At 52.3% G+C, this 26,474-nt stretch overlaps 1 protein-coding gene across 5 annotated transcripts in view; it reads right to left on the reverse strand.

The window, feature by feature from the left end:
- Nucleotides 1-26,474, reverse strand: part of ARHGAP26 (Rho GTPase activating protein 26) — a 166,247-nt gene that overhangs the window by 51,819 nt on the left and 87,954 nt on the right. For 4 of the 5 annotated variants that reach the window (XR_003253041.1, XM_026063126.1, XM_026063129.1 and 1 more), the window contains exons 12-17: nucleotides 26,377-26,413; nucleotides 18,747-18,812; nucleotides 17,224-17,298; nucleotides 9,650-9,737; nucleotides 8,173-8,231; nucleotides 7,284-7,389 (exon numbers count right to left, since the gene is read on the reverse strand). Coding sequence is in view for 4 of the 5 variants with exons in the window: in XM_026063126.1 (XP_025918911.1) it covers nucleotides 7,284-7,389; nucleotides 8,173-8,231; nucleotides 9,650-9,737; nucleotides 17,224-17,298; nucleotides 18,747-18,812; nucleotides 26,377-26,413 (431 nt within the window). In the remaining variant the exon portion in view is untranslated. The remainder of the gene's footprint in view (nucleotides 1-7,283; nucleotides 7,390-8,172; nucleotides 8,232-9,649; nucleotides 9,738-17,223; nucleotides 17,299-18,746; nucleotides 18,813-26,376; nucleotides 26,414-26,474) is intronic. The other variant, XM_026063128.1, reaches the window with a different exon arrangement.

The raw sequence follows: 26,474 nt of genomic DNA on the forward strand, positions 1-26,474 counted from the left end.
AACAACGCAGGCGAGGGAAGGGGCATGGAAACGGCTGGGGAAGTGAAGGTTGGCAGCTGGCGAGAGCTTCCCTAAACGCTTCCCGAGTGCGCCTGATATAACGTATTCTGAACTTCGGGATGAGAAGCCTCCGCCTTGTCGCACTATCAGTAATCAAATGGACTATTCTGCAGTAGCAGAAGGAAAACGGAGCTGTGCCCGTCGCAAACAGATGCTCTCCTGCACGGCTGCGGGAGAGAGCGCCTGCCATTGCCGGACAGTGTTTGAGCATCCGCTGACGACGTTTCAGTGTTTCCTCTTCCTTTGCATGATCTAAACGTACGTAAGATTCCTGCAGGGAGGCAGGAGAAGGTGCAGAGAGAGGCTCCTACGGCTCTGAAAAGCTCCGTTGTGCTACAGGGACTTTTATTTGTTTTTGAGAAAGATGTATCTATTTCCAACAACCGTTTTTGCACAAGAAACAAAAACAGCGTGTCTTGTGTTTGGAGCATGCACAAATGCCGCGTTGAACCGGGTGCGAAAGAGCTCTGCTCCCCGGGTCTCCACCGTTCCCCTTCTCCACCAAAACGGGGTGGCTGGAGGCCGAGCACTGAAGCCTTTTCCATGATGCTCAGGTAGCTCATTTTACTCAAGAAAGTCGATTTTAGGAGGAGTTGAATAGTAAATGAACAAGGATTTCCGCCTTTGGCTCCAAAGCCACATTCCAGGCCAAACTCTGCTTTGCAGCTCATGTTTGCCGCAGCTCCGTGGTGAGTCCGCTCCCGGCTCCGTGCAAAGCCGCACCAGTACCTGCCAGTGGCATGTCGGGAGTTTCCCCCAGAAATCAAGCGGATGAAGAACCGAAAACCCTAATGAACTATGCTAAAGGCAAAACCGTCTTCAGGAGATGAATGCAAGAACCAAGAAAGCAAAGGAGGCCGCAGCGCTACAACAAAAACATGCAGATTTCATTACTGTATGAAATGCGTGTGAGTTTGAACAAGCCCAACAGCCAGAACCGTTCCCTGCCGGAGGCTCCGTAAGGGGAATATGGACCTCCGCGTCCTTTGTCTTTTCATAAAGCTACAGGTGGTTTCGGTTAAACACAGTAATTAAATTAGCCATGCAACATGGTCACTCTAAGATTTCAAACTAATCTTCAGAGTAATCTCTCCACCACTGCCTGTTTCCGACTTTAAAAATACACTAGAGTTTACATGGACCCAGACCACCCGACGGAAGAGGAGGAACCCCGAGGATTTCACGCTGCTCTCGTGCATGCGTGCCGGGGAAGCTGATCCCGCGCCGGCCGCCTCCGTATTCATCCCACCGGCAGGCCCACGCCTGCCTGCGCTCCCAGGCTTCAGCTCCCAAATCCCCCGGCCTCCTGCCTTTCGCAGGGAGCCAACCGAATTACTCGTGTTTTGCTTTGTTTTTCCCACTCAGGAACAAAAAATAAACAGACAACCGGCTACACTTGCTAATAATGTCAAAGCCTCCCAACAAAAAGGATTGCTATTGATCTTGACGGGCTCGGCGCCAATTAGGAAGAGGACAATTTACAATAGCTGCTTAGAACCACATTTTCAAAACGGAGGAAGAGAAACACCATCCGCCGCCCCCATAACACAGAGAAATTGCATCGCAGCGGGCCAAAAGCCACAGCTGCCGCCCCGCGCCCGGGAGCCGCCGGCGCGCTGGTGGAGCGGTCCCACGCCGCGTCCTCCAGCGTCTGCAAGGGGGGCGACGGGTACGGAGAATTACATTTCATACGACCTTTGAAACCTTTCTTCACAATAAACTGCGCTTATTTGGTTACCTACGTAAGCACCCAAATCCCTTGAGTCACTCAGATTCTCTTTAAGTCTTGCTAAATTCCCCAGAGTAACTGGCAGCGACTTTCTCAAGCCGATTACGAAGAGAGTGATAAAAGGTGTCTTTTTTTTTTTTTTTTTTAAGAAGTTTTTTTAATGCGAAAACTTTGCCTCTCCCCACCTGCCTCCATTGCACAGTTGGGGGAGCCGACCTCCTTGTCGGTTTTTCAAGGCCATCCGCACCGAACCAGCTCCAGGTCTTTGCCCCGGACTCCACGGCGCCGCTCTCCGGAGGCAGAGGAAGCCGCTCCRGGCGAAAGCCGCGTTTCTGGAGCAGGACGAGGCAGCGGGAATGGGACAGGAGCCCCGTCTGCGTTTCCCACGCGAGGCCAAGAGCGCTCGCTTGCTGTTTGCTTCCAGTGGCTGAACCGGACGAGGAGCACACGACAAGCGCACCGGGAAGCCCGCGGAGGCAGGTGGCCACTTCCATTGCTAGCGGCAACGTCCTGGACAAGGGCGACTTACTGGAAGTCACATAAATTGGGTCAATGGATAGTCTGCAGGCAGCTGCCGCGGGGACGAACCCAGAGCTGCTGAGCCCGCGGCGCTGGGCATGCTCCCATGGGAGGCATCCCTGCTCTCCAGCCAAGGAGAGACCGCTCGACGCCAGCGGACACGAGCGCCAGGTCGTATTTGGGGGCAGCAGACCCTGCAGAGTGCTTTTTTCTTTGCCTGTAAGCCTTCCTTTGGCAGAGACCTCCCACAGCCTGCATCCCGCATCCCACCGCCTGCATCCCACCGCCTGCATCCCACCGCCTGCATCCCACCGCCTGCATCCCACCGCCTGCATCCCACCGCCTGCATCCCGCCCCACGGTGCGTGCTGCATCTCTGCCTGCAGACGGAGAGTGGTCGCCTCGCCAAGCCGAGGGGAGCCAGCGGCGCCGGCGAGCGGAGGACAATTTGCACTCGAGATAGCAATCGCTATCGTGCTGCTTGAAACACGTAAACCAGAAAGCACTGCCGCAGCAAAAACCAAGGGAACGAGTCAGCTGTGCTTGATGAGAGAAGATTAATTCTGCTAAACACATGCACGCACGCCTCTCCCGCAGCCCCTCCGACGGCCTGGAGCTCTCGCGGCGCAGGGGCAGCACGGGCAGCCGGCGGGAGGCACCGGCACGGAGCAGGCGCACGAGCAGAGAGGCCGGCGAAGGCAGCGCAGGAGCCCTGAGGAAGAACAGGGTATTTTTTAATCAATGAGCCCGGTCCTCGCAGCTACCATAAAAAATAAGCCTCGGATGCAAAATTAAGTCCACGAGAARAAAAAAAAAATTCTAATTTCCAGAAACATCATCAGTGCAAAATCCTCCTGCTCTGCATCCCCGAAGTGTTTATTCCTTAATGAAAAAGCACACTAAAAGAGGGGGGGAAAAAAAAGGCAGGGATGATATCCCAGCTCCGCTAACCGAAACGGCGAGTTCCTGCCCTGCAACCAGCCTTGGTCCTGCCAGCGCCTCCGGCACAGCCGCCGGACGCCCAGCGCACAGCCGGGTCCGCACGTAGCTTCGAACCCGTTTCCCTTACTTGGCAGGGGAAAGCTTTCGCTTTAATCAGTGCTGGCACATTCCACTGATAAAAAACATTAGAAAATAGAGTGCAGACCTTCTCAGAGATAGGTGCGGGGCCAAAAGGAGATAAATTCATCAAAACAATTCTCAAACGCGCCAGTAACAGCGTGTTGCTAGGCGATGTGCTGCGGGGTGGTCTGCGTGCAGCGGGGCCGCGCGCGCCGCCGCAGCTCCGAGCGGCCCGTCTCCTCCCCGCTCGCCTAGGAACGGGGCAAAAACGCACGGAATAAGCACCAAGGCCTCCGCAGAAGGGGCGAGGAGCCGCACGTCACGAGGAGCCTGGAGGTGCACGGCCCGCCGGGCTGAGCTCGAGCTGCTTGTAGGTGCAACCGCGCCGTCCAGTTCCCCTATGGCTGTTTTACCAGCAAAAAAAAAAAAAATATATATATATATATAAATAAAAATCCACAGCTTTCAAGCTTTTTAATTTGCCTATTCATGGGGGTTTTCTCTGTTTAATAGCAGCATGCGGCTCTTCCTCCTCAGTATCAGCATGGATCAAATCTACAGCCGCCTGCCAGACAACAAAACGGAGACGATGGAGCCAAAAACGAGCGAGGAGCCTTACCGGGCTCCCCGCCGCCCGCCCCAGGCGCCCCGCTTCGGACGGGAGCCCCCAGACCCGGCACCGCAGCGCCCTGCAACTCCCCCCGGCGCGACACGCGCCCCCCGTAGCCACGGGAAAGCTCGGAGGAACTCCAGCCCGCTTGCTTCGAAGGGGCAACCGCGAAAGGCCAGCGGGAATTGCTGAGGGATCATTTAAAACAGCTCGTTGAGAAGACCCGGAGCATCGCGCCGTGGTGGGAAACCTCCCCGTGACGTGCCCTCCGGCCAGCGCACACGCCGCTTTCCTCGGCATCAATTCCTCACGCGGCTTTTAAAAAAACGGTGTTTTTATTTTTAAAGCAGGGGACCAGGAGCGCTCTCACCAGCCGTTCCTGGCGCAAATACGGAGGTCTGAGAAGTCACAGATCGATCAAGCACCAATAACCTGAAGCAGCCGCAAGGAAAGGAAAAGGTGTAGGCTGGTTTCGTACTTCAATTCTGTGAAAGACATGGCTTGTTCTGGCCTGAAACAGGAATAACCATGCATTTTTTAAGGTCATCCCGAGTCACACCAGCCTCAGCTGATGCACTGCTAGGGACGCCGGTGGGTACAGGCGAGGGGACGGAGACCCCCGTCGCGGGGGCCCTTCAGCTTCGCAGCTGCTCAGGCTTCTCTGCAGAGACGCTCCGGAAAAACGCGGAGCCAAGGAAACTCCTGCCTTTCAGGAACATCGAGCCACAGCTGGGTTTATCACAGAAATCCTGACAGCATGAACATGTCCCAGGAAGGAAAATTAAAGGTTTCGGCTACTCATAGGTCAAGGATTAACATAATAATAGCAAGTTTCACTGGAACTGGGGTCTGCGGAGCAGAGGAGGAAACTCGGAGTCAAGTTCCCGATAGAAGAGCGCCRGCACGGATTGCTCCCGCTGCGTTACACCGGGAAAGCACATGGACACCGGCCCGAGAGACGGGAGGCAGCACAAACGGACCTCGGGACACAGCAAGAGGCAGAAATCAACCTCGTTCCCTGTTTGCAGGCTCATCGCCTCCCACCCTGCCTACGGCTTTCTCCGGCACCTGTCCTCCCTCTGCATCCGGCTCTCTTTGCGCCTCCTGTTAAGTGTTTTCCGCCGGGACCGGAGGGCCGGCGTCGGGACGCGGCACCAGCTCCAGCGCCGAATTGCAGCGCCCTCGTCGCGCTGCACCGTGCCCGCCACGGCGGACGCAGGAACCCACAAACACGCAGCGGTGCGACGCGGGACRGGACGGGCGCCGCTTCCCCGCTCCACCGAGCCCCATCGCGTCCCCTTTTCAGTGTAAGAGTCCCCACAGCAACACTGTGAGAAACCTTTTTTTTTTTTAGCTCATCTGATAAAAATGCAAATCTTGATTATTCATACGCTGCTGGAAAACGAACCAAAACACAACCCAGCAGACGAGGCCGTACCCTGCGGGCGCAGGGAGGAAGGACCCCATGACGGCGCCGTTCCCAAGCCGTCCAGGTCCTACCTCCTCCCTCCAAGCAGCCTCCTTGCCCTGAACACGGGGTTTCAGGGGAACCAGGCACTCTTTCCTTCCAGTGATGTTTTCCCTCACTCCGAGTATCTTCCACGGATGTGAAGCCTTATCTTCACTTCAGATCAACTGTCAAGTCATTTATTCTGCTTTATGGCACCTAAACTGGTTCGTCTATAAGAGCCAAAGCAGTGAGTCATGGACCAAGCTCCCCCCGCCACCAGGAAGGTCCCTGGAGGGGCTGGGGGTCTCCTTCCAGGGCACCGCGGGGCAGAAAGGCTGCCACAGCCGCCGAGGATGCCCCCAGTGCACCRGAGAGGTGCGGAGAGCCGGGTCCAGGCCGGCTGCTACCTTGGCACCTGCATCCTGGTAGCATCTCAGGAGCGTCACCTTGCTTGCAGCTCTGGATGCTTCTGTGCCTGAGGACGTCCCAGCTGACACCTTAGGGCAAACCCTCACACTTGTCCATGGCTCCCTCCAGTAACCGCAGGCAGCTCCAGGAACGCCCGGAGCAGTTCAGCTCTCGCAGGGCCGTTCGCCCCGGGCTCCGGTCCCGCTGGAACAACAAGGCTCGCGTTTGTGCAGCTTCCTGCCTTTCTCCAAGATAATATTTTTCCCATTAAACCACCACTATGAGCTGTTTCTCCTCCTAATATAGCAAGCACCACTATGCTCACTGTTTGTTTATGTTTTGTTTCAGTTCCTTCCCTACTAAAATAGCTTGAAACCCACTGTGCTACCTGCCTCCCCCCTCCACATCTCGCGCGCTGTGCCACCAGGTTTTCCTTTCAACAAAAAGCACTTGAGTTGTTATGAGATTCCTTGCACATACTTGGCTGCTGGAAGTACCTGGAACTCCCTATCCCTTGGCTTGAGCCTATAAATGCAGAAGGTTTTGAAACTCGGATCTGAACCAGCCCTCGGTTTTTAACAGCCTTGCTGTGGATTCCATGGAACCGATACAAATACATGTCATGAGAAAGCATCTGGAGGCATTTTTAAACATAACTGAAGTATCACTTATTATTTTTTCCTCTTACACAGATAACTCCAGGTTTCCCCAGAATTCTGCGGAATTTTTCTGCTGATTTTTCTATGTTGATTAACTCCTCCTGCAGGTTTCTGCAAGGGGAACAGCGAAGGGCAGCGATGGCCTCCTAGCCTTGAGGCTGCCACAAACACCTTCTGATGCCTTCACTTTTTAAACACCAATCAAAGGTTTCCATGGTAACCAGCAAGAGCAGGAAGAAGACGGGAAATTATAGGCCAGCTCTAGCATTGAAAGCAAAAAATTTGACTCCTTTGCTCTCAAAAAGTTTCAAGGTGACCTAAAACTATTGATTAATCAAGTTGCACAAAGGCAAAAAGCCATGCCACAGAATAGTCCTCTATTGCCTCAAAGAAAGCTTTTAGTCCTTTAACACGAGGCTGGATCTGAAGCCCAGGGATGCTCTTAACCTCCAGGGCACCTTCTGGGGAGCCCGCAGCCATTAAGGTGCCATTCAAAGCGACGCTAAATTCCCCGTCGAACGGTGGTGCCTGCTCCCTGCGGCGAGCCAGGCCACCGCGGCGCCCCACGGGGCACGACGGCGATGCAGGTCAATTGGAGAGCCGCGCTCCCCTTCCTCCTACGTCTCCTTCCGTACCAATTTTTATTTCACTCACACACAGATTTCCAGTTACTAGTCAACCAGATATGACTCAACATCACACACAAAAACAAGGAAACTTTTCTGCCACTATTAACTTTCAGAGGAAGTGGAAAAATGAGAGAAAAACACATCAGTCATATACATACTTTGCCAAGTGGTTCATGAGCAAGTGCAGCATCTGCCTGTTCTTCTCCGGGAGCCGATGAACGAGGCTGTGGATCTCGGACACCCTGGACTCCTGATTTTCCAGTTCTGCATTGGAAATCAAGGATGATTTATCTCTGCTAGAGGGTTTTTACTATAGAAAAAAAACCCATGCAAGCCCAAACAGTAACACAGACAGACATTCTGGGGACCTGAGGCTTCCACCTCTACCCAGGCACACTGTGGACATTCATGACCACGGTTTTTCCTTTTACCAACTCCAATCAGTCGTTTTAAAAAGGAACAAAGCAATGGGCTGAAATAACGAGCTGACAACAGACACCAGCGGTATGAAGAGCCYGTTGTGATCAGAGAACAGGCTGGTTGTAACTCAGATGTTTCTCTGACTTCACAGGTGGGAAGCATCAGCACCTTCTTGCCCAATGTGCTTTCAAGCACCGTAAAGGTGTTCCCAGCACAGCACCTGGGCAGCGTTTAGCACCTGGCCATCAGCCCCAGCTGGGTCACAGCTGCAGACAGGCATGCTCTCGCTGCCTACGTGGGAGGCATTCAAGAAATCACCCTTGTCTAGTCTCTTCTACCACCGCACAGCCTCACTCATCCGGGGAGATGATGGTTAAAAAAGCACATAACTGCAACACCAGTTATTGCCATCAGTAGTTTCTCCTCTCCCCCTGCAGCATCTACGTTTCTTTTCTATCCAGTAAGTCCCAAACAACAACATGCCCCTTGTACCTCGATTCTTATTCTGCTTTCCCAGATCTGTGAATAGGGAGGTCGGTGGGAAAGTCGCAGGGGAGAGGTTACGGGCAGTTACTTGCAAATTATGTGCCTCTTTCCGACAGATGCCATAGACATCAATAAACTCACTTGCTGCTTTGATGAAGCTTCTTTGAAACTGATACATCATGAGCGGCCCTGGAAGCATCCTAGAGTGAAAGAAAGGTAACATGAACAAAATACATTCGAGCAAAAGAATCCACAGAATTGCAGAAACACAACTTTGCCATTACTGCGAATTCAGCTCCATTTTTTTAAACATGCAGAACTAAGCAATAGCAACTCTGCTAATTAATTCCTCTCATCAGAAGGAATAAGATATACTGAGGGAGGTTTGATTTATTCTTCCTTTCTTTTCTGGACCATACTCAATTCATTTTTAATTTTAGCATTCCTTCAGTAACACAGGCTGAGTTTTGCTACATTAGTGAGTTCGTGATTTTCAAATAAGTTTAAAAATAAATTAAAAAAAGAAACAAACCTAGTCATAAAACTTTAGCAATCACTGTTCCCATTAAATTCCCTCTTTTTCCCTCCTGCTTCCAGATCCCTTCAATGTGACATCTTGGTAAACTTAAGCAGATTTAAGAGAGGAAAAAAACCCCCAAAGACTGTTTCATATTGAATACCGATGAAGTTTGGGGGCCTGGTAATCCTGACTAGAGGCAGGCACATGCAGAGCAGTGCTGGGACAGCTCTCCCCCACGTAGCTGCAAATGCACGGTCCTCTCCTGCAGCAGCTCTGCTGTCCTCATCTTCAGGACCTCCCTGGATTTGCCACTTCTCCTTAGTCTTGACCTTTTTACTCAGTGAGCAACTATTCTCATGCTGCTGACTTTCTTCATTGCCTCGCAAACAATTCAATTCTGGAGCAAAGGTTGCCAATCACGCAAAATTATGTAGCGTTTTGTGATTTTCTAGGCTGAGATCCATGACGCTAATTATATTCATCACCCTAATTGGATTTAGCTTCTCTCTTGCTCTCTCTCTCTCAAAAAACCAAACCAAAACAAAACACACAGAACAGCAACAGAAAGCAAAAGCCTGCAGTCACAACAGGTAGAAGCATGTTGGGGATAATGAAGTACTTACAGCTGCCAACAAACGAACATTTTTGGAAGATAACCCAGGATGATAATGGCATCAACCTTCATACAGCAATTACCACTACAATAAAGCTTAGCACCCTGCAAAAAGGATCATATCGCCTGCCGCAGCCCCAGCAGAAGCACTGTGCTCCCTGCCTGCCCCATGCTCCTTAGCTGGAAGCCTGCAGCGAAAAGCTTAGGGAAGAGTGTGAATCGAGGCAGGGGTGCGCAAGAACGAGCTTTGCAAATCACGTTTGTATGATACATGCAYCTACTAGAGAGCTCAGCATATTCCCCATGTCCCACTCAGATATGCCGGAGGGTCAAGGAAAGGGCCAGGATAAATTCTGCCGGAGCGGTCTCTCCTTTGTTAATATTAAAGCGCTCTCGGTAAGCATCTGCGGCCGCGGGCAGTAGCGCCCAGGCCCGCGCGGGTACCTCCTGCAGCYGCACGGCGGACGGGAGACTTTGCCCCTCACCTCAGGTAGGTTTTCAGCGCACTAGTAATGGTCTTTATCTCCCATTCTGCGCAGATCTCCGTCTCTGTTTCAGTGGCTGTTTTGGGATCTAAGGAAAAAGGAAAAAAAGAGAAAAAGTGAGCCGAAGCGGAGACAACACAGCACGCACCACGCCAGCATCAGCAGAACACAGCCRACCGCATGGGAAGATCTTCGTGCCCCATTTTACGAGCTCTTCCAAAAACCCCCAGCGACCGCGAGGTGAACCCCAGCAGACGCTCCTGCAATTAGGCTGAGTCCGTGGCAAGGGGACACGAGGATTCGCTTGCATGGGACCAAAAAAAAAAAAAAAAAAGGGAAAAACGTGAATCATGAGCAATGCAGTGGCAGTTTCACTTAAAGCGTGACATCAAGCAGGATGCAGGAGACCGCGGTGCTGAATGACTGCGGTGACAGAGCGGGGCAGGACCGCGGCGCGGAGCAAACCAGCTAGCGGCTGCCGGCCGGCCCGCTGCAGAGACGTCGCCRCGCGCCTAAACCAGGCTCCGAGGACCTGCCGCAGCCCCAACGCGCGCAAGCCAACGGCGGCAACGYGGGGGCGGCACGGCCTTCCCGGCGAGCGCTCGGGTTCCCGCAGCCCCCCGCCTTCCCAGTGCTGYGGCTCTTCCTACGGAGCAGAGGGGACATCGGGGCCCGGCCCTCCAAGACCCGAATCCCTGGTTCRCCGCAGCGGCGTTGGATGGAAACCTCAACGGGTCTTCAAAACGTTTTGTGGTGATGAACGGCTTCTCCTGAGAGCTTCAGCTTTGACAAAGGCCAGCAGTGGCGTACCTGGGCGAGGGCCGAGCTACGTCCTGCGCCGCCGCCCTGAGCTGTGCTTATCCCGTCTCCGGAAAGTCCCCGGAGCCTCCGATATTGAAACCACCTTCCCGCTCGAGCCGAGGACGTGCTCCGTCCCACCTCTAGACCTCCAGCATCCTTCGCTAGCGCTGCTGTGACCACTTCTATCCAACCACCTCAAAGCCATCCTCAGGAACCCCAAAATTCACGCAAGTCAGAGGAGAAGCGTAACTTTTTCCCCCCAAATAAAGACAAAAGATCAGAACCAGACGCCCCTGCTCACAAAGCTGCATTTCAGGACATCTCCCCTGTCTCAAGACGAAGCTCTCAGCTCGGTTTCTTCACCGGCCACGCACATAATCACAGCTTTTACCTCTCCTTTCATCCTCCTGCGTCACCCATAACCTCTGCRAGGCCCAAACACGACGGACTCGGGCAGCGACTCGCAGCGCTCCCGCGTCTCGGCCGCGTCCCATCGCGCTCCCTCCGTCCCCCACCGACAGAAGAGGGAGGAGACGGACCCTCACGCCCCGCGGGCCCCCGTCCTGCAGAGCGTCGGGCACCCACGGGCCGTCATCCGGCCGCCGGGCTGGCTCCCCCGGGCATGCTGCACATCCGCACGCGGGAAACGAGCCACAGCGCCGTGCCTCGAACCCCCCGCCGGCTCGGCGGGGACCAGCAGCACCGCGGTGCCGACGGGGACGGGAGCACCCGGGCAGTCCGCCGGTGCCCGTGCCGCGCGGTTCCCGGCACCGGCTCGGAGGTGAGACCCACAGAACTGCCCCTCTGCCCGTATGTGGATGCGCGCTCCACACAGCGCGTCTGCCCGGAGCCCGGGAGCCTCCGGAGCCGCGCTAGTTTTATGGCTGAATACTGCAGCATATTTTTCTCCATTTCCTCCGGGGCCTTCCCTTCCTTTCTGCATTTTTCCCCCCCTCCTATCTTTCCTTTCAAAAATTCCTTTAAAGAAATCAAAAAAACGTGCAGCTGCTCTGCACGATGTAAATATGAGGCTTTGGAGTAACAACACGTTCTTTCCAAGCGCTGATCTGAATCGACCACTGTGAGCACCGTGCTCGCAGGAATCTGGGGCTTGCTGCTTCTCTCCGCTTTCTGTAAACCACCAAACCAGATCAGGAAGCCAGACTTGTTTGCACAGAGTTCTGTAGTGAGACCAGTACGGCACTATTTTTACYGATTTCCATGAAAACACCTTAATGTTTTGAAAATAAAAGAGCCTTCAGGAAAGCAGGGACCGGGACGGACGATCGCGGTTCCTCCGGGCCAGGAGCAACGAACGCTGTTCTGGCCGCCGCGGACGAGGCGGGATGCAAACTCCCTCCTTCTGCAGGCCTGCGTGCGCCGCTCCGCTCCAGCTTTGAGGCTGCTCCGTGACTTCTCGTTGCTCTTTCAGTCCTCACCGTCAGCAAGCAAACTCGGTTCATCTCTCAGCCGTCGCAGAGCGCAAATAAAGCCGAAGGTCTTTCTTCGCTGCGAGCGCAGAGCTCCAGGCGAGCAGGACCCGGGCACCCACGCGGCCGGATCCCACCAACACCCGTGGGAAACCTTCCGGGCATTTCGGGACCAACTGGCGCGGGCCCTACACAGTGGCAGGGAGCTGCACGGAGCCCTCGAGAGCTCGCGGCAGGATGCGGAGCCGCTGCAGACCCAACAAGCRGCAGCGCCAAGGGCTCGCTCGGTGYGGCTGCYGACACCAGATGGTCCCAGGGGTTCGGCTCAGTGGCTATTTTTCTTTTCACAGGCATATATACTGTGCTTTTGAATTTTAAAGCAATAGGTAAACATAGCATATTTTTAAAACTAATTAAAAGAATGCACTGAATAAGAGTTAGGATCTCCCTCAGGGCAAAGGGTGTATTTTAATTAAAAAAAAACATCAAGAGAAGCACTTGAAAAAGTAAACATTTAAAAAATGTATATTCACACAAAGTTCATGTGTGTCTCTCACATTAATCACACAAATGAACACCATCCTTCCTTCTCAATGCCAAGGCAACTTCCCATTGCAATGTTAATAAGTTAAACGTAAACATGGCATAGTAAAAAAAATAATAACAATAATAATAAAATATATATATACATATATATGTATATTCTAACTTTTTAAAAGCAAGGCCTTCGCTGAAGCTGAGCAAACAACTCCAGAGTGGATGTCTTTTCCAAACCACATCCAGAAGTTTTTAGGCCTGCTGTATGAAATCCTGCTTGAAATTCTACGGTCGGTCTCATGCAAAGGCTCAGAGCAGATAATCAGCTCTCCTTGACCTTCAGATTTATGAGTCTGCAAATGGTTAGCTTTGTAGGTTACAGACGCAGCATCTGTCTTCCAAGCTAAGGAAGGACGCGGCTAGCCCCACGGGCTGGCTTCTATCTTCACACAAGGACAAATTTTCACACGAACTGGTGCAAATGGGAAATAGCGCCCGTAAAAGCGAGGAGGTATTCCACAGGCCAAATTCGGTTTTAACCCTCAGGTTGCTTATCGCTGCGAATTACTGACATGATGCCTCTTAGCAGATACAGAAAAGGTTAAAAGTGGGAGGGTAGGGGGGAAACAGAGTGGAAAAATAACTCCCCCAAACCTTTTATTCCAGCAGAGATTGAAGGAAGCATTTTGCTCTCCCCTGATGCTACCAGCCGCTAGAGCATCTCTCCGTTTTCGCCTGCCCCGGGCTCGTTCTGCGCGGCCGCAAACGCCAGCCGGGCCAGCGCCTCCCCGCAGCTGCCGGAGCACCGGGATTCACCGCCTGCTGCCTCGCTCGGGGGATTCCTGAGGAAATGAAAGGGAGCTGCAAAGCTCCAGATTTCAGGCGAGAAGAAACGGCAATGTGCTTTTTTATGGCACGGGAATTTCCCCACCGGTCTCCCGGCGGTTGGAGGAGCTGCCTGGAATACAGCCTCACCACGCAGCGGGTCGCTGCAGAGATTTCCAAAACAGCCGTGAGACAACAACCGATGACAACAGCTCTCGGCCCTAGGAAGCACCGCTCGCCACCCCGTACTGCTGCGTGTGCACGGGGAAGCGGCGACCAGGTCGCACCAAACGCCGCCATCGCAGGACCGCAGGCGGGCTGAGGTTGGGAGGGGACCTCTGCAGATCGCCTGGTCCCACCGCCCCGCTCGAGCAGRGCCACCTAGGGCGGGCTGCCCCACTCATCTGACATTTCTTGGGTTTTGCCCTCCTATTTATGGTACGTGGTGATGGCAAGAGTTAGAGAAAGGCAACTCCTAACCCAGCTGATCTGCCTCTTGCAAGCTTTGGTAGGAGGCTGCCGTGGCCCGTTTCACCCATAGGAAACCCGGAGTTTCAGCAAAAGTGACCCGTTCTGCCGAAGCCACGAGCGGTGGTAGATGCGACGGGCAGAGCGCTCTCGCCTGTCCCCCGCGGCYGAGCGCGCAGCGCGGCCTCCTGCGGAAAGGCGTCGTGCCAAAGGCCTTTGCGGCAGTGTCACTTACAGCAGCCACCGCTCGCTGAAACTTGATCTTTTTGCCATTTAAACTGTATGCAAACCATTAACACTGCCCACATTCATTTCTAAATATAAGGGAAACCTGAAGTTGTAAGCAAAATTTGGCTTCTTAGTTCATGAGCTTTTGCTCTGAACAGGGAACATTTAAGCAGAGTGGTGCTTCTCCTTTCAAGGCATCGAATCCTCAAGGGGCAGGAGAGAACAAAAGGGGGTTTGACAGTTGACACATTTTGGTTCGACGCTTACTTTATAGACAGCCTGAATGCTGGAATTTTGTACAGAGAAGATTTAATTGCCTGTGATCCTGAGAAAGATATGGAGACACGGGTTTGCAAAGAGTCCCAGCTGCTGGAGAGCACGGGAGACCCACACCAGCGGTCACGACTGCAAGGTCCGCCCGGCCAGCACCGCGGCGGCAGCAATCCTTCCGGGAAGCGCCAGCACGCGGTGGGACTCTCAGCACCCACAGCTAATGAAGACATGCCAGGACAAAGAAAAACCACRAACTGTATATCACCGCGTTATGAGACGCACGGTCGACAGCTGAGTGGCCTCAGTCACCGAGAAGGTAACGGACTCTGGATGGTGTCCAAAACTGCGAATTCCCCCCAGCTCCGGAGAGCTCTTAAAACGGGCAAGCTTTGCCGTCTGTCACAGCCTAGAACCTCAACCCGCCGCTGACGAAACYGTGCAAACGTAACCGCGGGGACAGATTATGCCCTCGCATGAAGAAAGTGAGCTCAGCCGCTCTGCTAGCCCTTGAGATGAGACACACTGGTATAAAAAGCAGAAGCAGAGGACCTGCCGTAACAGCACTGACCGCGTAGCCGGGCACCCAGGCCCCAGCCTATTTTTATCAGCGGCAGCAACGYGCTTTAACCGATGCTCTAACGCAACAGTGCCAAATGTGAGCACCGTGAGACAGGTCTGGCTTATCCGCCGTACGTAGTGGCCAGCAGGACATATCCACATGCTCCAGAGCCTACGCCAAACTCTTATTAATAAAAGAAAGTCAGTCAGTCACTAGCTCTTGTGACTGCAGAGAACCTTCCGAATGCCAGCACATAACCGATGCAGAGATGTCCCCTTGCATCAGCCAGGAGCCTGAAACAGTGATTTAGAGCGTTACCCTTCTGCTTCCCAATAGTCTCGTTGGAGTATCAATTTTACATAGGTTAATGCTGACAACTGTAACAACCACCAGGGGCTTTATTCAATGAACATTTTAATGGTGGGAAAAGAAGGGGGAATTGGAAGAGGAGAGGGAAAGAGACTGAAAGTGAAACATAATGGATTAAAACTTGTCGCAAGGAGAAAGGATGCTTTGTGAAGGCATGGAAAAGGAAGTTAAAAAGGGAAGGGATGCTAATAAGCACATGGAAAAAGAGAGGAAAAGAAAGAGAAAAACACAAACGTCACTCATTTGTCCCAGTGAGTAATAAACACATTTAGAAGGGTGCTAACAAATAATTAAGCGTTTGTTTCCTAATTACCGCACCTAAATCATAGGGGTTTTTGCCAAGTCTGACAAGCATGAGACAGGACTGGAGGAGTCCAGCTGCTCCTGCTCTAACTCAGCAAGTGAGAATTTTCTCAAAATTCTTCTTCAAATGCGTGTCACACGCACGTCTAGATGGACAAACGATCCAAAGGGGGCATTTAAAGCAATAAACAACGTAATGAAAGCACGAACAGGAGCCAGATTCGACACAGGGCAGCTAACGCTGTTCCAGTGCGCAGAGGGTTACCTCGCTGGGAGCCGGCGTGGGAACTTCCTCCCGGCACGCGTCCCCGCCGGATCCATCCGGAGGGCCGGGCCGGGCCGGGGAGGGGCGGCAGGCAGGCGCTCGCACGAGCGGCCGGGCGTCTTCCGCATCCTGCTGCTCTTCAGCAGAAGGGTGCCCACCTGACCCCCAACTCTTTGATTACTGCTGCCGGCGCTTCCTTCCCGCGCGGCAGAACAGAGCCGATACGGGGAGCCCGGCGCGGCCGCGCTGGTGGGTCACGGAGTTAAGGCTACAGCGGCGCCTGGGCTCAGAGACGTGCCCGGTGCGGCTGGCCACCGCGAGACCACGCACGCCGGCGGCGGGGCCAGAGCTAGGTGATGCAAAGGCCTCCCTGTCACTGCAGAGGAGGACACCGTCTATTTGGCCATAGATAGCCGTAGCTAGCTTTAGCATCAGCCTGGATCACGGACGAGGGCGTAAGGGGGACGGTAGGTTTTGCTGGACCAGACCAGGCCTGGAAGGGTAGCAAAAAGACTGGAGGCACATGGGGGGAATGACTCACATTTATTTTTGAGTTGGGTATAACCACCAGGCTATACTTAACACGGAAGCTGTTGACCAAGAAGCGTGACCCCACATACAGCTATGCAAGCTAAGGGGAGATGGAAACCCAACAACACCAACAAGGAACACTCCAAGAGAAGTCAGACACAGCTGTCCCAGACCTACCCGACGCCAGGACCAACTACCAGTTCGCTGACAGTCACCGACCCGTTTGCTCCTGCGTGGATCGGTGCTCAAATCAGGCCCAAGGGAATACTGGTTAGAGCAAGAAGGCACTCGTAGCAAGCACCACAACCTCCCTCTTGCCATCGTATCAGCTAACAGAGGTGGGGAGAGGCTGCTGAGGGCTGCTGGGCAGCCGCAGGGTGGCTGCACATCGCGGCCAGCGCTCAGAGGAGCCCTGTCAGCAGGCACATTGCTTAGCACCAGGCTCTGCTGTTGGGTGACCTGACACAACCTCTCCACCCGAGCACCCAGAACCGCAGGATCCACCGCCTCAGGTCTCAAGCATGAGGAAAACGCATGCTTGAAAGGCCTGAGCAAGACTGCGTTAAAACAGGCAGAAGAAAGTCCAAGGGGAAGGTAACAAGAGCCACAGGCAGCATGCAACAAAGAGAGAAAATAATTAAAAAGTATTCCGGGAACAACGTGGCAGGTAGGAGATTAAAAACCAAAGCTTTTAGCTATTTCTTTGAAGACTTCAGTTTGCATTCAGGAAGGCTGCCAAGACTGCTGCACATGTGAGCAGGACACCAGTGACTGTACCAGAAGACCTGGTAAAGGTAACGTGCCACGTGAGTCCTACCTTTGTAACCTGCCAGTGGTGCCCTGCAGCCTCCCGGCCTCTAGCAGGTTGTGGTCCTACAAGCACATTCACCGCGATGAGGCACCGAGACAAGAGCCTCCATTCTCAGCTGGCAAGACTTCAAAGCAGCACAATCTACTTGCCTTTAATGTAATACGAGATACTTACCCATTAATATACTCAACAGCTTTTGAACTCTAGAGTTTACTCCAACGATTCGGTAGAGCCCTTGCTCATTGATCCCTGGGAAAAATAAAGAGTTCATTAGGAGTATGTCAAAAGAACTACTAACATTTCTTTCATTTCTTTGGCCTCTCTAACAGCAGCAATAATTAAAGCCTCTCACCAACTGCGTACAAACTCTCATCCCACCTATTATAGAAGAGGGTAAAATTTGGTTTTGATGTCAGAGCTTTCATGTATTCATTAAAAATATTACCCCCAATTAGCTCAGGAATCAAAGATACAAGGACACGCTTTCACCACACCACTCATCAGTGAGCGAGTATGGCTGCACCCTGAAGGATCTGCGCTTAACGCTGAATGGCAGCTTTGGAAAAATTTATTGTGCTAAGTTCTTCAGGTTGAGGTCTGAGCTTTCTGTGTGTTCTTCATAAGGGCCTGGAACAACGAGGCCTTGAACAAAACAATGTTATTATTCTTGTAATGCCAAAAACGACAAAAAGTCTAGACCTCTTTGTTATAGCAGACAACAGCCAGAGGACTTAAACAGTGACAGAAGCCCTCTTTTCACCAAAGCATCTTCAAGTTAGATATGCCAAACCTTACAGCTCAAGCTCTCTCAATTTTCCCTAATAATTGTATTTGCCTTGTTTGCTTGCTGGTCTCATCTATCCCTCTGTTTTTTGTATTTATTTCTTTGTTCCCATATGGCTTTCAAACCATGACCTGGATGTTACAGAAAGTTGTGAGTAGCATGAAAATCTCAAAATATTCTTCATGTGGGAAGCTGCAAAAGCCCAGTAACCACTGTGTCTTCCTTTACTGTCGACAGCAGCTTCTGCACTGCTGCAAGTATTACTGAGAAAACACCAACTTTAGATAGCCCACATCATATTATACTGTCTATGGGTAGGAAGAAGACTCCAGTGAAAGAACACTGGCAGAAATACTGGCAACTCAGATCTTTACTCAACCAAAGGTTGCCTGTGAGGCCTGTTTCCTACCCATTTATATAAGTGCAGATAACAGTTCTCACAGAAACGATGTGAGAACAAGACCCATATTTCACTGCGAGGTGGCTCGGATGCTAACAAGATAGCCCATCTGTATATAAATAGTCTTTGCAAGAAATTTAGGGGAAGGATCGAAATCCACATCTATTTATTATCCCTTATGAGAGGAAGTGCTTTGCATAAATATCAACTAAGGCATGCTCAGATGAAGTCTGCAGCTTCATTCCTTTCCCCCCATTTTGAACGTCCAGTGCATAATTTCCTAATTCAACTCTGTTTCTGATGTTTGCTTAACCACTACCATCCTAGGCCACCTGGCCAATGCATGTCTCAGCAAAGGCATTTGCGTGAGCTTACTACAGCGGTTATCAGATGTGGGTCTCTGAGAGTTAATGAATCATTTTTGTTCATGAAAAGAGCAGGTAAGCAATCGCTATGCTAGGAACAGATGCGAGGCCTTCCCCCAAAACAAGACCATCTGGCGAGCTGCTCTACCTCTTGTTTCAACAGCATGTATGCATTTCTTGATAATGCTGAAGCCGATATTATCCAACTGGGCAGCTGAAAGGAAAGAAAAGAGAGAACTGATAAACACCTAGCACAGCGAGGGCTTCCCACTGAGCGCTCATTCACCCAGGAGTCATCGCTGACATTCAAAGCAATGTCGTATCGCTGTTCGAAACGATGTGGGGAGGAAGGAACAGGAGATAAATTAGGTGTTGGTGGAAGAAAGGCACTCGTACGCTCGTTTGTACCAGGCCTAACGGCGGCAGTACAGAACGCTAACACGTCACCTCAGCCTCCACGTCTCTCTGAACTGCCGCCTCCCACGCCTCTGCCTGCGTGTCCCTACGGACCAGCAATGCCCCTGGCTATCTGGAGATTTAAGCCCACAGTTGGTCAAAATATTAATTTAGGATCAAGGTGAGACAACCTGAAGAAAACTTTGCCTGGGAAGTTGAAACTAGGTTTCTTGGAAAAAGAAAAATCACATATATATTTGGCCCAACAAATCCTTGAACACTGCACAAGCCATCTTGCTTGATCTGAACACCAGATAATTCCTATAAATCCTCTAAAATCTCCACCCAGTTAATCAAACCATCGTTGCTGCTGGAAAGAGGGCTTCATCTTGAGGCCATCTCCATCTGTGCCGCACGCGGGACTGCCGGTACGCTTGGATTATGTGATTGGCTTCCCAGGGGAAGCAGGGCAGAGGCTTTCCGGTTGCTTGGGTTTCTCGTTGTTGCTTTTGAGTGTTTTTGCGCAGATGCTTTTTTTTTTTTCCAAGAACAAACCATGTGACAGGTTAGAGCACTGAAAAGTGCCATGGGCTAGGGAAAAGGGAAAGATAACAAAAAAGAAAAGGGAAAGAAACGCCTGGAAAAGAGAAGGAGACAAGTACGAGTAGCAATAGGAAGACGAGAGTAAGGAAGTGGAAGGCGAAAGCGTGGAGGTAAGAACACGGTGCAAAGAAGAGAGAAGGGCCATGGCCGAGAGCAACAGCGAGTGCACGTATTCCCGGCCAACCCCCCTTCCAGAGCAGCCCCGTGCGGGCGCAGACCCGTCCGTCCGTGGTGCGCGAGCCGGCCCCAGCCCTCGGGCAGGCCAGTCCCACTGCCCTCCCCAGCTGCTCACGCCCTGCGGGACACCTCAGATGAACACTGCTGCCTCCCAGGCGATAAAAACACCCAACTGTACAATACTGTCTCACGCACGATACACAAAACATCCCATTTACCCCTTCTCCTACGCAGACGTGCATAGTTCAAGAACAGCCCCTTCTTTTATTAGCACAAATGAAATATTTATTTGGTGCAAATTAGGATGTCCTGAAGGCAGCTGCCTCTGCCTGAGAGTAGGATCTAAAACATTCATGTTAGTGGAATGCAAGACTCAATTAACTCAAGCTGTTGCAGGCTTTCAAATTTAATTTAAAGGGGTTACTAATATGTGGATCCAAATACCTGCTGGAATCCTGAAGGAACATTTATCCCTTAGTCAGCTTTCCACTGCTACGTGGGAAACACTGCCTGCAGTCAGCTATTTGTTACGGGAAATTACTTCCTCTCTATACAAAGGTTTGGGAAACCTTTCCCATGGCAGGAGTCACGCAGAGAAGGGCGTGCAAAGGCACCCAGGACTTCGGGACGGCCTGGAAGCCTCAGTGAAGAGGAGGGATGGCGTGGTGGGCAGAGCCCAGGCGCAGCCCGCAGCAAGCTGCCGGTGCTCGACTGGCCGGACCAGGTCACCCGCGCTGCAAGCACCCCTCCGGCTGCAGCACGGATTATAAACACCGAGAGGAACACGGTCCTGGCTTTGCTAGAGACTTGGGAACAGTCACCAAACCTCTTAGGTTCTCCCACTTGTAAAATGGAAGATGCAGTATTTTCCCCAGAGTGTCTGACACAAGGGTTGTATAACATTTTTAGGATTTTGAACTCCAGAAGGCAGAGAAGGCGCAGTATTATCTTAAAAGGAGATGACTTTATGTACTTCTGTGCAAACACTAGGGAATGCTAGGTTGCCAGAGACACAAGATGGCTTTCTGCCTACAGCACAACAGGAGCGGATCCAGCACCTGGGCTGGCAGTGCCCTCRCAGCAAGACACACATGCAATTTTATTCCTTCGCATCCTCCCTGTTCACATCATTTATTTAAACATACTAGATTCATTGCTKGTGCATGTTAAGCTGCCAGTTCACTGGCTGTCTCGAGCTTGCATGGTGCAGTGCCGTGCTAATCACTTGTTTCCAAGGTCTCTGCTGGTACTAGTACTTGCATGATGAATGGCAGAAGAACCTCAAACAGCACGGCAGCTCTATTGTATTTTTCTGGGCAAGCATACCGAAGCGCTGCGCCAACATAAGCAGTCRAGTTGCAGGACGCTTGTACTATAGGGTATATCCCCAAGTCCCACGGGTCGTGCTAAGCTCCTCGTGGATCCCTCAGCACAGCTCCAACTATTCTCCAAGCACAGACACAACGCAAAATCAATGGACCATTAACTAGTGGGACAGACCCAGGGACCCCATACCGTTGAAAAACACAAGCAGGAAACGGTGGTGTAGAARCCCTTTTGTACAGACTAACCCAGTTCAATGGATCTTTTTAGCTTTGCTTAGTGCTAGTCCTAACCCTGATCTTTCGGTATCCCTGTATGGTGTTGCCCGGACATATGGTTCATTATTTCAGGCTCTCCACCATGCACTTTTAAGTGCCAACCGTTTCTGCTAACCTACAGTTTTCACTCAGTTCCTAGCAGGTTTGAAWTTGAGAACCTGACGCTTACAAACATATGTCCTTCTCCACAATTTACTCCCGCTGCCGAGCCCACTACTCCAGCTCTGAGCAAGAGCTTAAAACCGCACCTTTCGGCAGGGCTCGGTAACAGCCGAGGGAAGAAACAGGAGCAGCCTCTCCGGATGGAAATGACCAAGCATAATCCTCCCAAGTAGATGAATAAGCTCTTCAACTCGTTGCTGAGCTCTGGATCAGGAAAGGTCGGGGATTTATTCGCAGTAGTTATATCCAGAAATAATATCTGATTAAATATCCAAACTGCCTTTATTCATCCTTAAATTTAACTTTTAATGAGCATCATAAAAGCTTGATTTCCCCTCTCACAGAAGAAGCTTCTCRGTATCTCATTCATTTACCCAATGATTCAGCCCAGCAAGAGCACAGATCAAAGCCGGATTTGAATCTGCTACTGCCCTGATCCTTACACTTGCTCCACTCGCCCCAGCGGCAAAACAATCTCCAGCCCTGTGCTTCGATTCAGCAGCTTGGTCCCTGTTTGGTAATGTCTATGGGTCAGGAGCGATGGGCAAGGGGAGGGACGGCAGCTTGCCTTTCGGGGCTAGGGAGAGCGATGGTGCGTGATCGTGGCCGCAGGAAGCGCGGGCCGTGCAGTCCCTGCAGCGCTGGCCAGACCCCGGCTAGCCTCCTTGGCCCCCTCCCCTTTCCCGCCTCCTCCTTGCCCTGACGGTAGGACTAGTGCCGTGAGATGGTTCAGCCAGTTGACGTGGCTGGAAAAAAAAAAAAAACTATCAAAAAAAAGTAAAACCAGCAAGTCTTCAGCCAGCTGATCTCAGGGAGAGCTCCGGGCGGCGCGAGGCGGGAGCAGGAGCGCGTGCACGGGAGAGCACGGGACCCCGCACTCGGCTGCCTGCAACCGTCGGGCAACGCCGCCCGCAGCCAGCCGCGGCCAGCAACGAGAGCACGAAGACAGCGGGGAAGAGCAAAGCCCCGAACTGCCACAGAAGAGCACGGCCAGCACGCTTCTCGCTTCTGCACAACAGGCATCCCTAATCCACAGAGAGTGGATTTGCAGAGTCTTTTTTAGCAGGGACGATATGCTACTCTGTCCAGGCATTCAAGCACGCAGCAGGGGCAAAGCCTCCAACGCTACCTCCTGCTCTTCCCTTCTCTCCCTCAGGCGCTCACTGTCCGGGGGAGGATGCGGAACAAGCAGATACAGCCCAAGATGCGTTTCACGGGCTCTCCGTACAAGAGCAGCATTTCAATGCACAACCGAGACGTGGTACTCATACCATATCGGAGAAATATCTTAGATCAGCAAAGGTGACGCTCATTGCCTGTATTTCAGCTATTGCGTGCACACGCATACTTAACAGACCGTCATGTAAGCACTGTATTTCTAGTGCTACTGATCTGGTCTCATCATATTCTATTTTTGACTAGTAGATTATTTCTACTTAATCCATTAATTCCTCTGCTTTATGCTGATATGGCATATAAGACTGTGGGTAAGGGGGAAAGAAGACTGAATCAGCTCTGCTCAGCCTTGGGCAACCTTGCTGACTCCAGATGTGCAAGCATCGGTCATTGCAACACAAGGTCAAACCTGGCCCTTCCGCATGCCCCATTATACATCTTTGTGCTGTGGAGTGAAGCGCCAGGATTACTATGAACTATTTCAAAGATTATTATGGTTTTAAGAGCCACAGAGGGAGGGAGAAACCAAGAAGTGGAGACCAGGGAGAAATGAGTAGCTTAATCTTACTGCAAGTCTCGAACTACCAGTGAGCTGGCAAGATGCTGGGAATGAAGAGCCCTGGGGAAGGAGCTTGGGTCACCCAGTAACCAGGCCACCAAGACAAGCAGAGACACAGAGCAGGGTGTCAAGAAACTCAAGGTCTGTGAAGAGTTTATAAAAATAAAGACAGTTTTCAATGGGGTCCTGAAGTAAATGGGGAATCAAGTGGGTATGGAAAAAAGACGGAAACATGGTGGTGAGGGGAAGGAAAAAGGAGTTCATCAGTGCTTGTCCATGCAACATGTGCAAGTGGCCTAGAGGATTTATTTTCAGAGAGCAGGGCAAGTCCTCTCGGGTTGCTCGCTAGTGCATCAAAATTCATTTAGTTCTAGCAGTTCACTGATACTYGTTCCCACACACCCTGCCACTCTGCACTGCTTCCTTCTCACTCCCAAAGAAGATTAAGATAAATCACCTTGTAGGCTGATGGCCATCTGGCCACGCAGCAGGATGTAAAATCTAAAAGCTCTGTAAAATTAGATAGTGGCCAAAAAGCAGACCTCACTACAGTGCTTCGAGTCTCTTTCAGACTAATATAAGTAAGAGCAGGAAACAGAGTTCTATAGGTTTTAAGGGTCAGGAACTGCATCCGGACTCTTTTCAATTACACTCATTTCAAGTCCTTATAGGAAGCTTCTGTATCAAAGACTGCGTGGCAAAAAGCCAGGCTCAGAATCAATTTTGAGTGTCGCTGGTGAGGCGAGCAGTTCACTACAGACATGGTTTTAATGAGCACTAAAACACAGTCAGATGTTTGAACACAGCAGCAGCAGCAGCAGCAGCAGCTCTAGTCAGAGCAGTATGTGAAAATAATTGCTAGCAGACAAGGCAGGAATACCGTTATGTAAGCAACCTTCATCGGAGGCCCCAGCGCGCGCCACAAAACACGGGCAGGGTCTACAAAGCGGGAAAGAAGAACTATTCTTATCTCTAAGACGGACCATCAGAACGGAAAGGATGCTGGAAGATAAGCAACTTCGCCAAAGCCGACCAAGCCCCGACTTCTTCCTTACGCAGGGAAGAGGAGCAGGAAGAAACTTGGCATTCGGYGCCTTCGAAGCTCCACGGCACTTGGCGACACGCAGAGCTGCTGCGCAGGCTGCAGTCAGGGCGAGCTGGGAAGCAACCAGCCCCCGGCACCGGGGAGCCCGGCCGGCCGGGGGGCGCGGGGGAGCTGCCGGCACCCAGCCTCCTCCCCGGGCAGACGGGGCCCYCGGCTCAGCCTCCGAAGGGAGTGCGAAATTCCCTCCGGCGGGCACGCCGGCTCGGATTCAGCCCGGGAAAATGCGCTATTTATACGCCAGGATCCCCCAGCGAAYGGGACCGTGAGCCGGCCAGGGCAGGATGAGGCTGGTGTCCCGAGGGCAGGGGCAGCGCAGGGCACACGGTGGCCACGCACGAGCCCCGGGGCTGGCCAGCAGCACGGCCACCAAGAGCCATGGTGGCCCGGAGAGCCGTTATCCAAGGAAACCCAGCTCGGCCACCAAGAGCCGCAGTGGCCTGGAGAGCCCTTATCCAAGGAAACCCTGCGCAGGCGCGCGGGAGCCCCTCCGCRGCACCCACCGCACGCGGAACAGCTAAAGACGGGGATTAGAAAGCGCGGACAGCCACGGGAACGGCGTGGACACGTTCGACTCGAGCGCTTACCGATCCTCAAAGAGCTGCAGCTGCTTTGCAGCGGGACTCCAGGCAAGTCACCGGCCCCACGAACGCGAGACGGGACGGTCGCAGCCGGACCAGCGTCTCTTTCAGAAGCAGTAATTGCTTCGCCAGCCCCAAATGTTTTTCCTGCTTTTGCGCCCACCCTCAACAAGGTTTACAAAAYAGTTATTTTCACCAGTTTCTTGATCCCAATCACCGCATACTGCCCTGGCGCAACCAGCGGTTGCAGGGAGCTCACAGATTGGTGATAATTAACGACTAGACGAGGAGAGCGTCGAGCCAGGTCTGTCCTCTGTCCCTGCAAAACCTCACTTTGCCCTGCTGCGAAACGGAGAGAAAACTGAGCTGCCCTGATGCAGGTTTCGCACTCGGCTACGGCGTTACCCACACAACCCTTCGCAAGTGCGAAGCACGATTTTTAATGCTGGGAGCACCATCTGGATTGCGCAAAACCAAAAGGAATACCTATGGGATAAGATGCATATGCAGCTGATAACGTGGAAGATCCGGAGGGAAGGAGAGGCCACATCAGCGAGGGCAGAAATGAGGAAAAGACTGTTTTACAGAAAGKCTGAAATTGGGTGCAAGGAACATTATCTGTAAATTATACCTATTATTGTGAGAAAAAATGCTTCTAGTCAAGACAAAAACACCCTGTCCAAGACAGTATACAAATGAACTATTTACCAACCGTAAACCCGGGCCGGGCTCCTGCGTGACCAAGGACTTTGGGGGAGGAGGGAAGGGATCAGCATTYTGAGTACTGCAATTAATGGCAATTCAAGCCTTTCGGGAAATGGCTCAATTAAGGGTTTTGAAACAGAGGACACGAGAGCTAGGACCAGGTGCAACCACTACTCCAGCAAGAGAAACAAGTGCTTTCTTGACTCCAGTCCTTGACTGCCCAAACTATAATAAAAACAGCCCGTTTTAGGGGCTCTTGTTGAGTACCCTGGTTAGGCAGGACCTCCCCAGCCTCGACATTATTGCTCCAGTTCCCCTTTGGAAAGGGGAGTTAGTCCTCCGGGTYCCTCCCCAGCAGGACGGAGCTGGGGAACACACCAGACTTCTCTTTTTTGTGGTTCAGAAGTGAGAATTTGTTGGCCTGGGACACCCACGCTTGTTTGAAGGAATGACCCAGCTCCCCTTTCCCGGCACGCTTCACAACCTCGGAGGCAGGCCAGCCCCAGCCGGTGAGGCCGAGCCTTCCGCAGCAGGCGCCAGGCCCCACGCCGCCCCGACGTGCCCACGACCACGCATGGTCCCTGCCCCAGCCCTTCCCAAAGCCTCGGCGCTCTCCCCGCAYGCACATGAGAGCCCAGCACAGCTCCCGATCTGCAAATTACCCAACGCAGCCGCGTTCTCGAGGGATAAGGTCATGCTTAAAAAGAAATACTTACTGCCTTCGCTCTGGTTGTCCTTGTTTGAGTTGTAGACCTGGAAAACACAAGAAGAAAGTCTCGTGAACGCCCTGCCTCCGCTTGCGAAGCGGCTGCTG

Source organism: Apteryx rowi, unplaced genomic scaffold (genome assembly GCF_003343035.1).
Source record: "Apteryx rowi isolate R43461 unplaced genomic scaffold, aptRow1 scaffold_2, whole genome shotgun sequence".
In the NCBI taxonomy this organism is placed as follows: domain Eukaryota; kingdom Metazoa; phylum Chordata; class Aves; order Apterygiformes; family Apterygidae; genus Apteryx; species Apteryx rowi.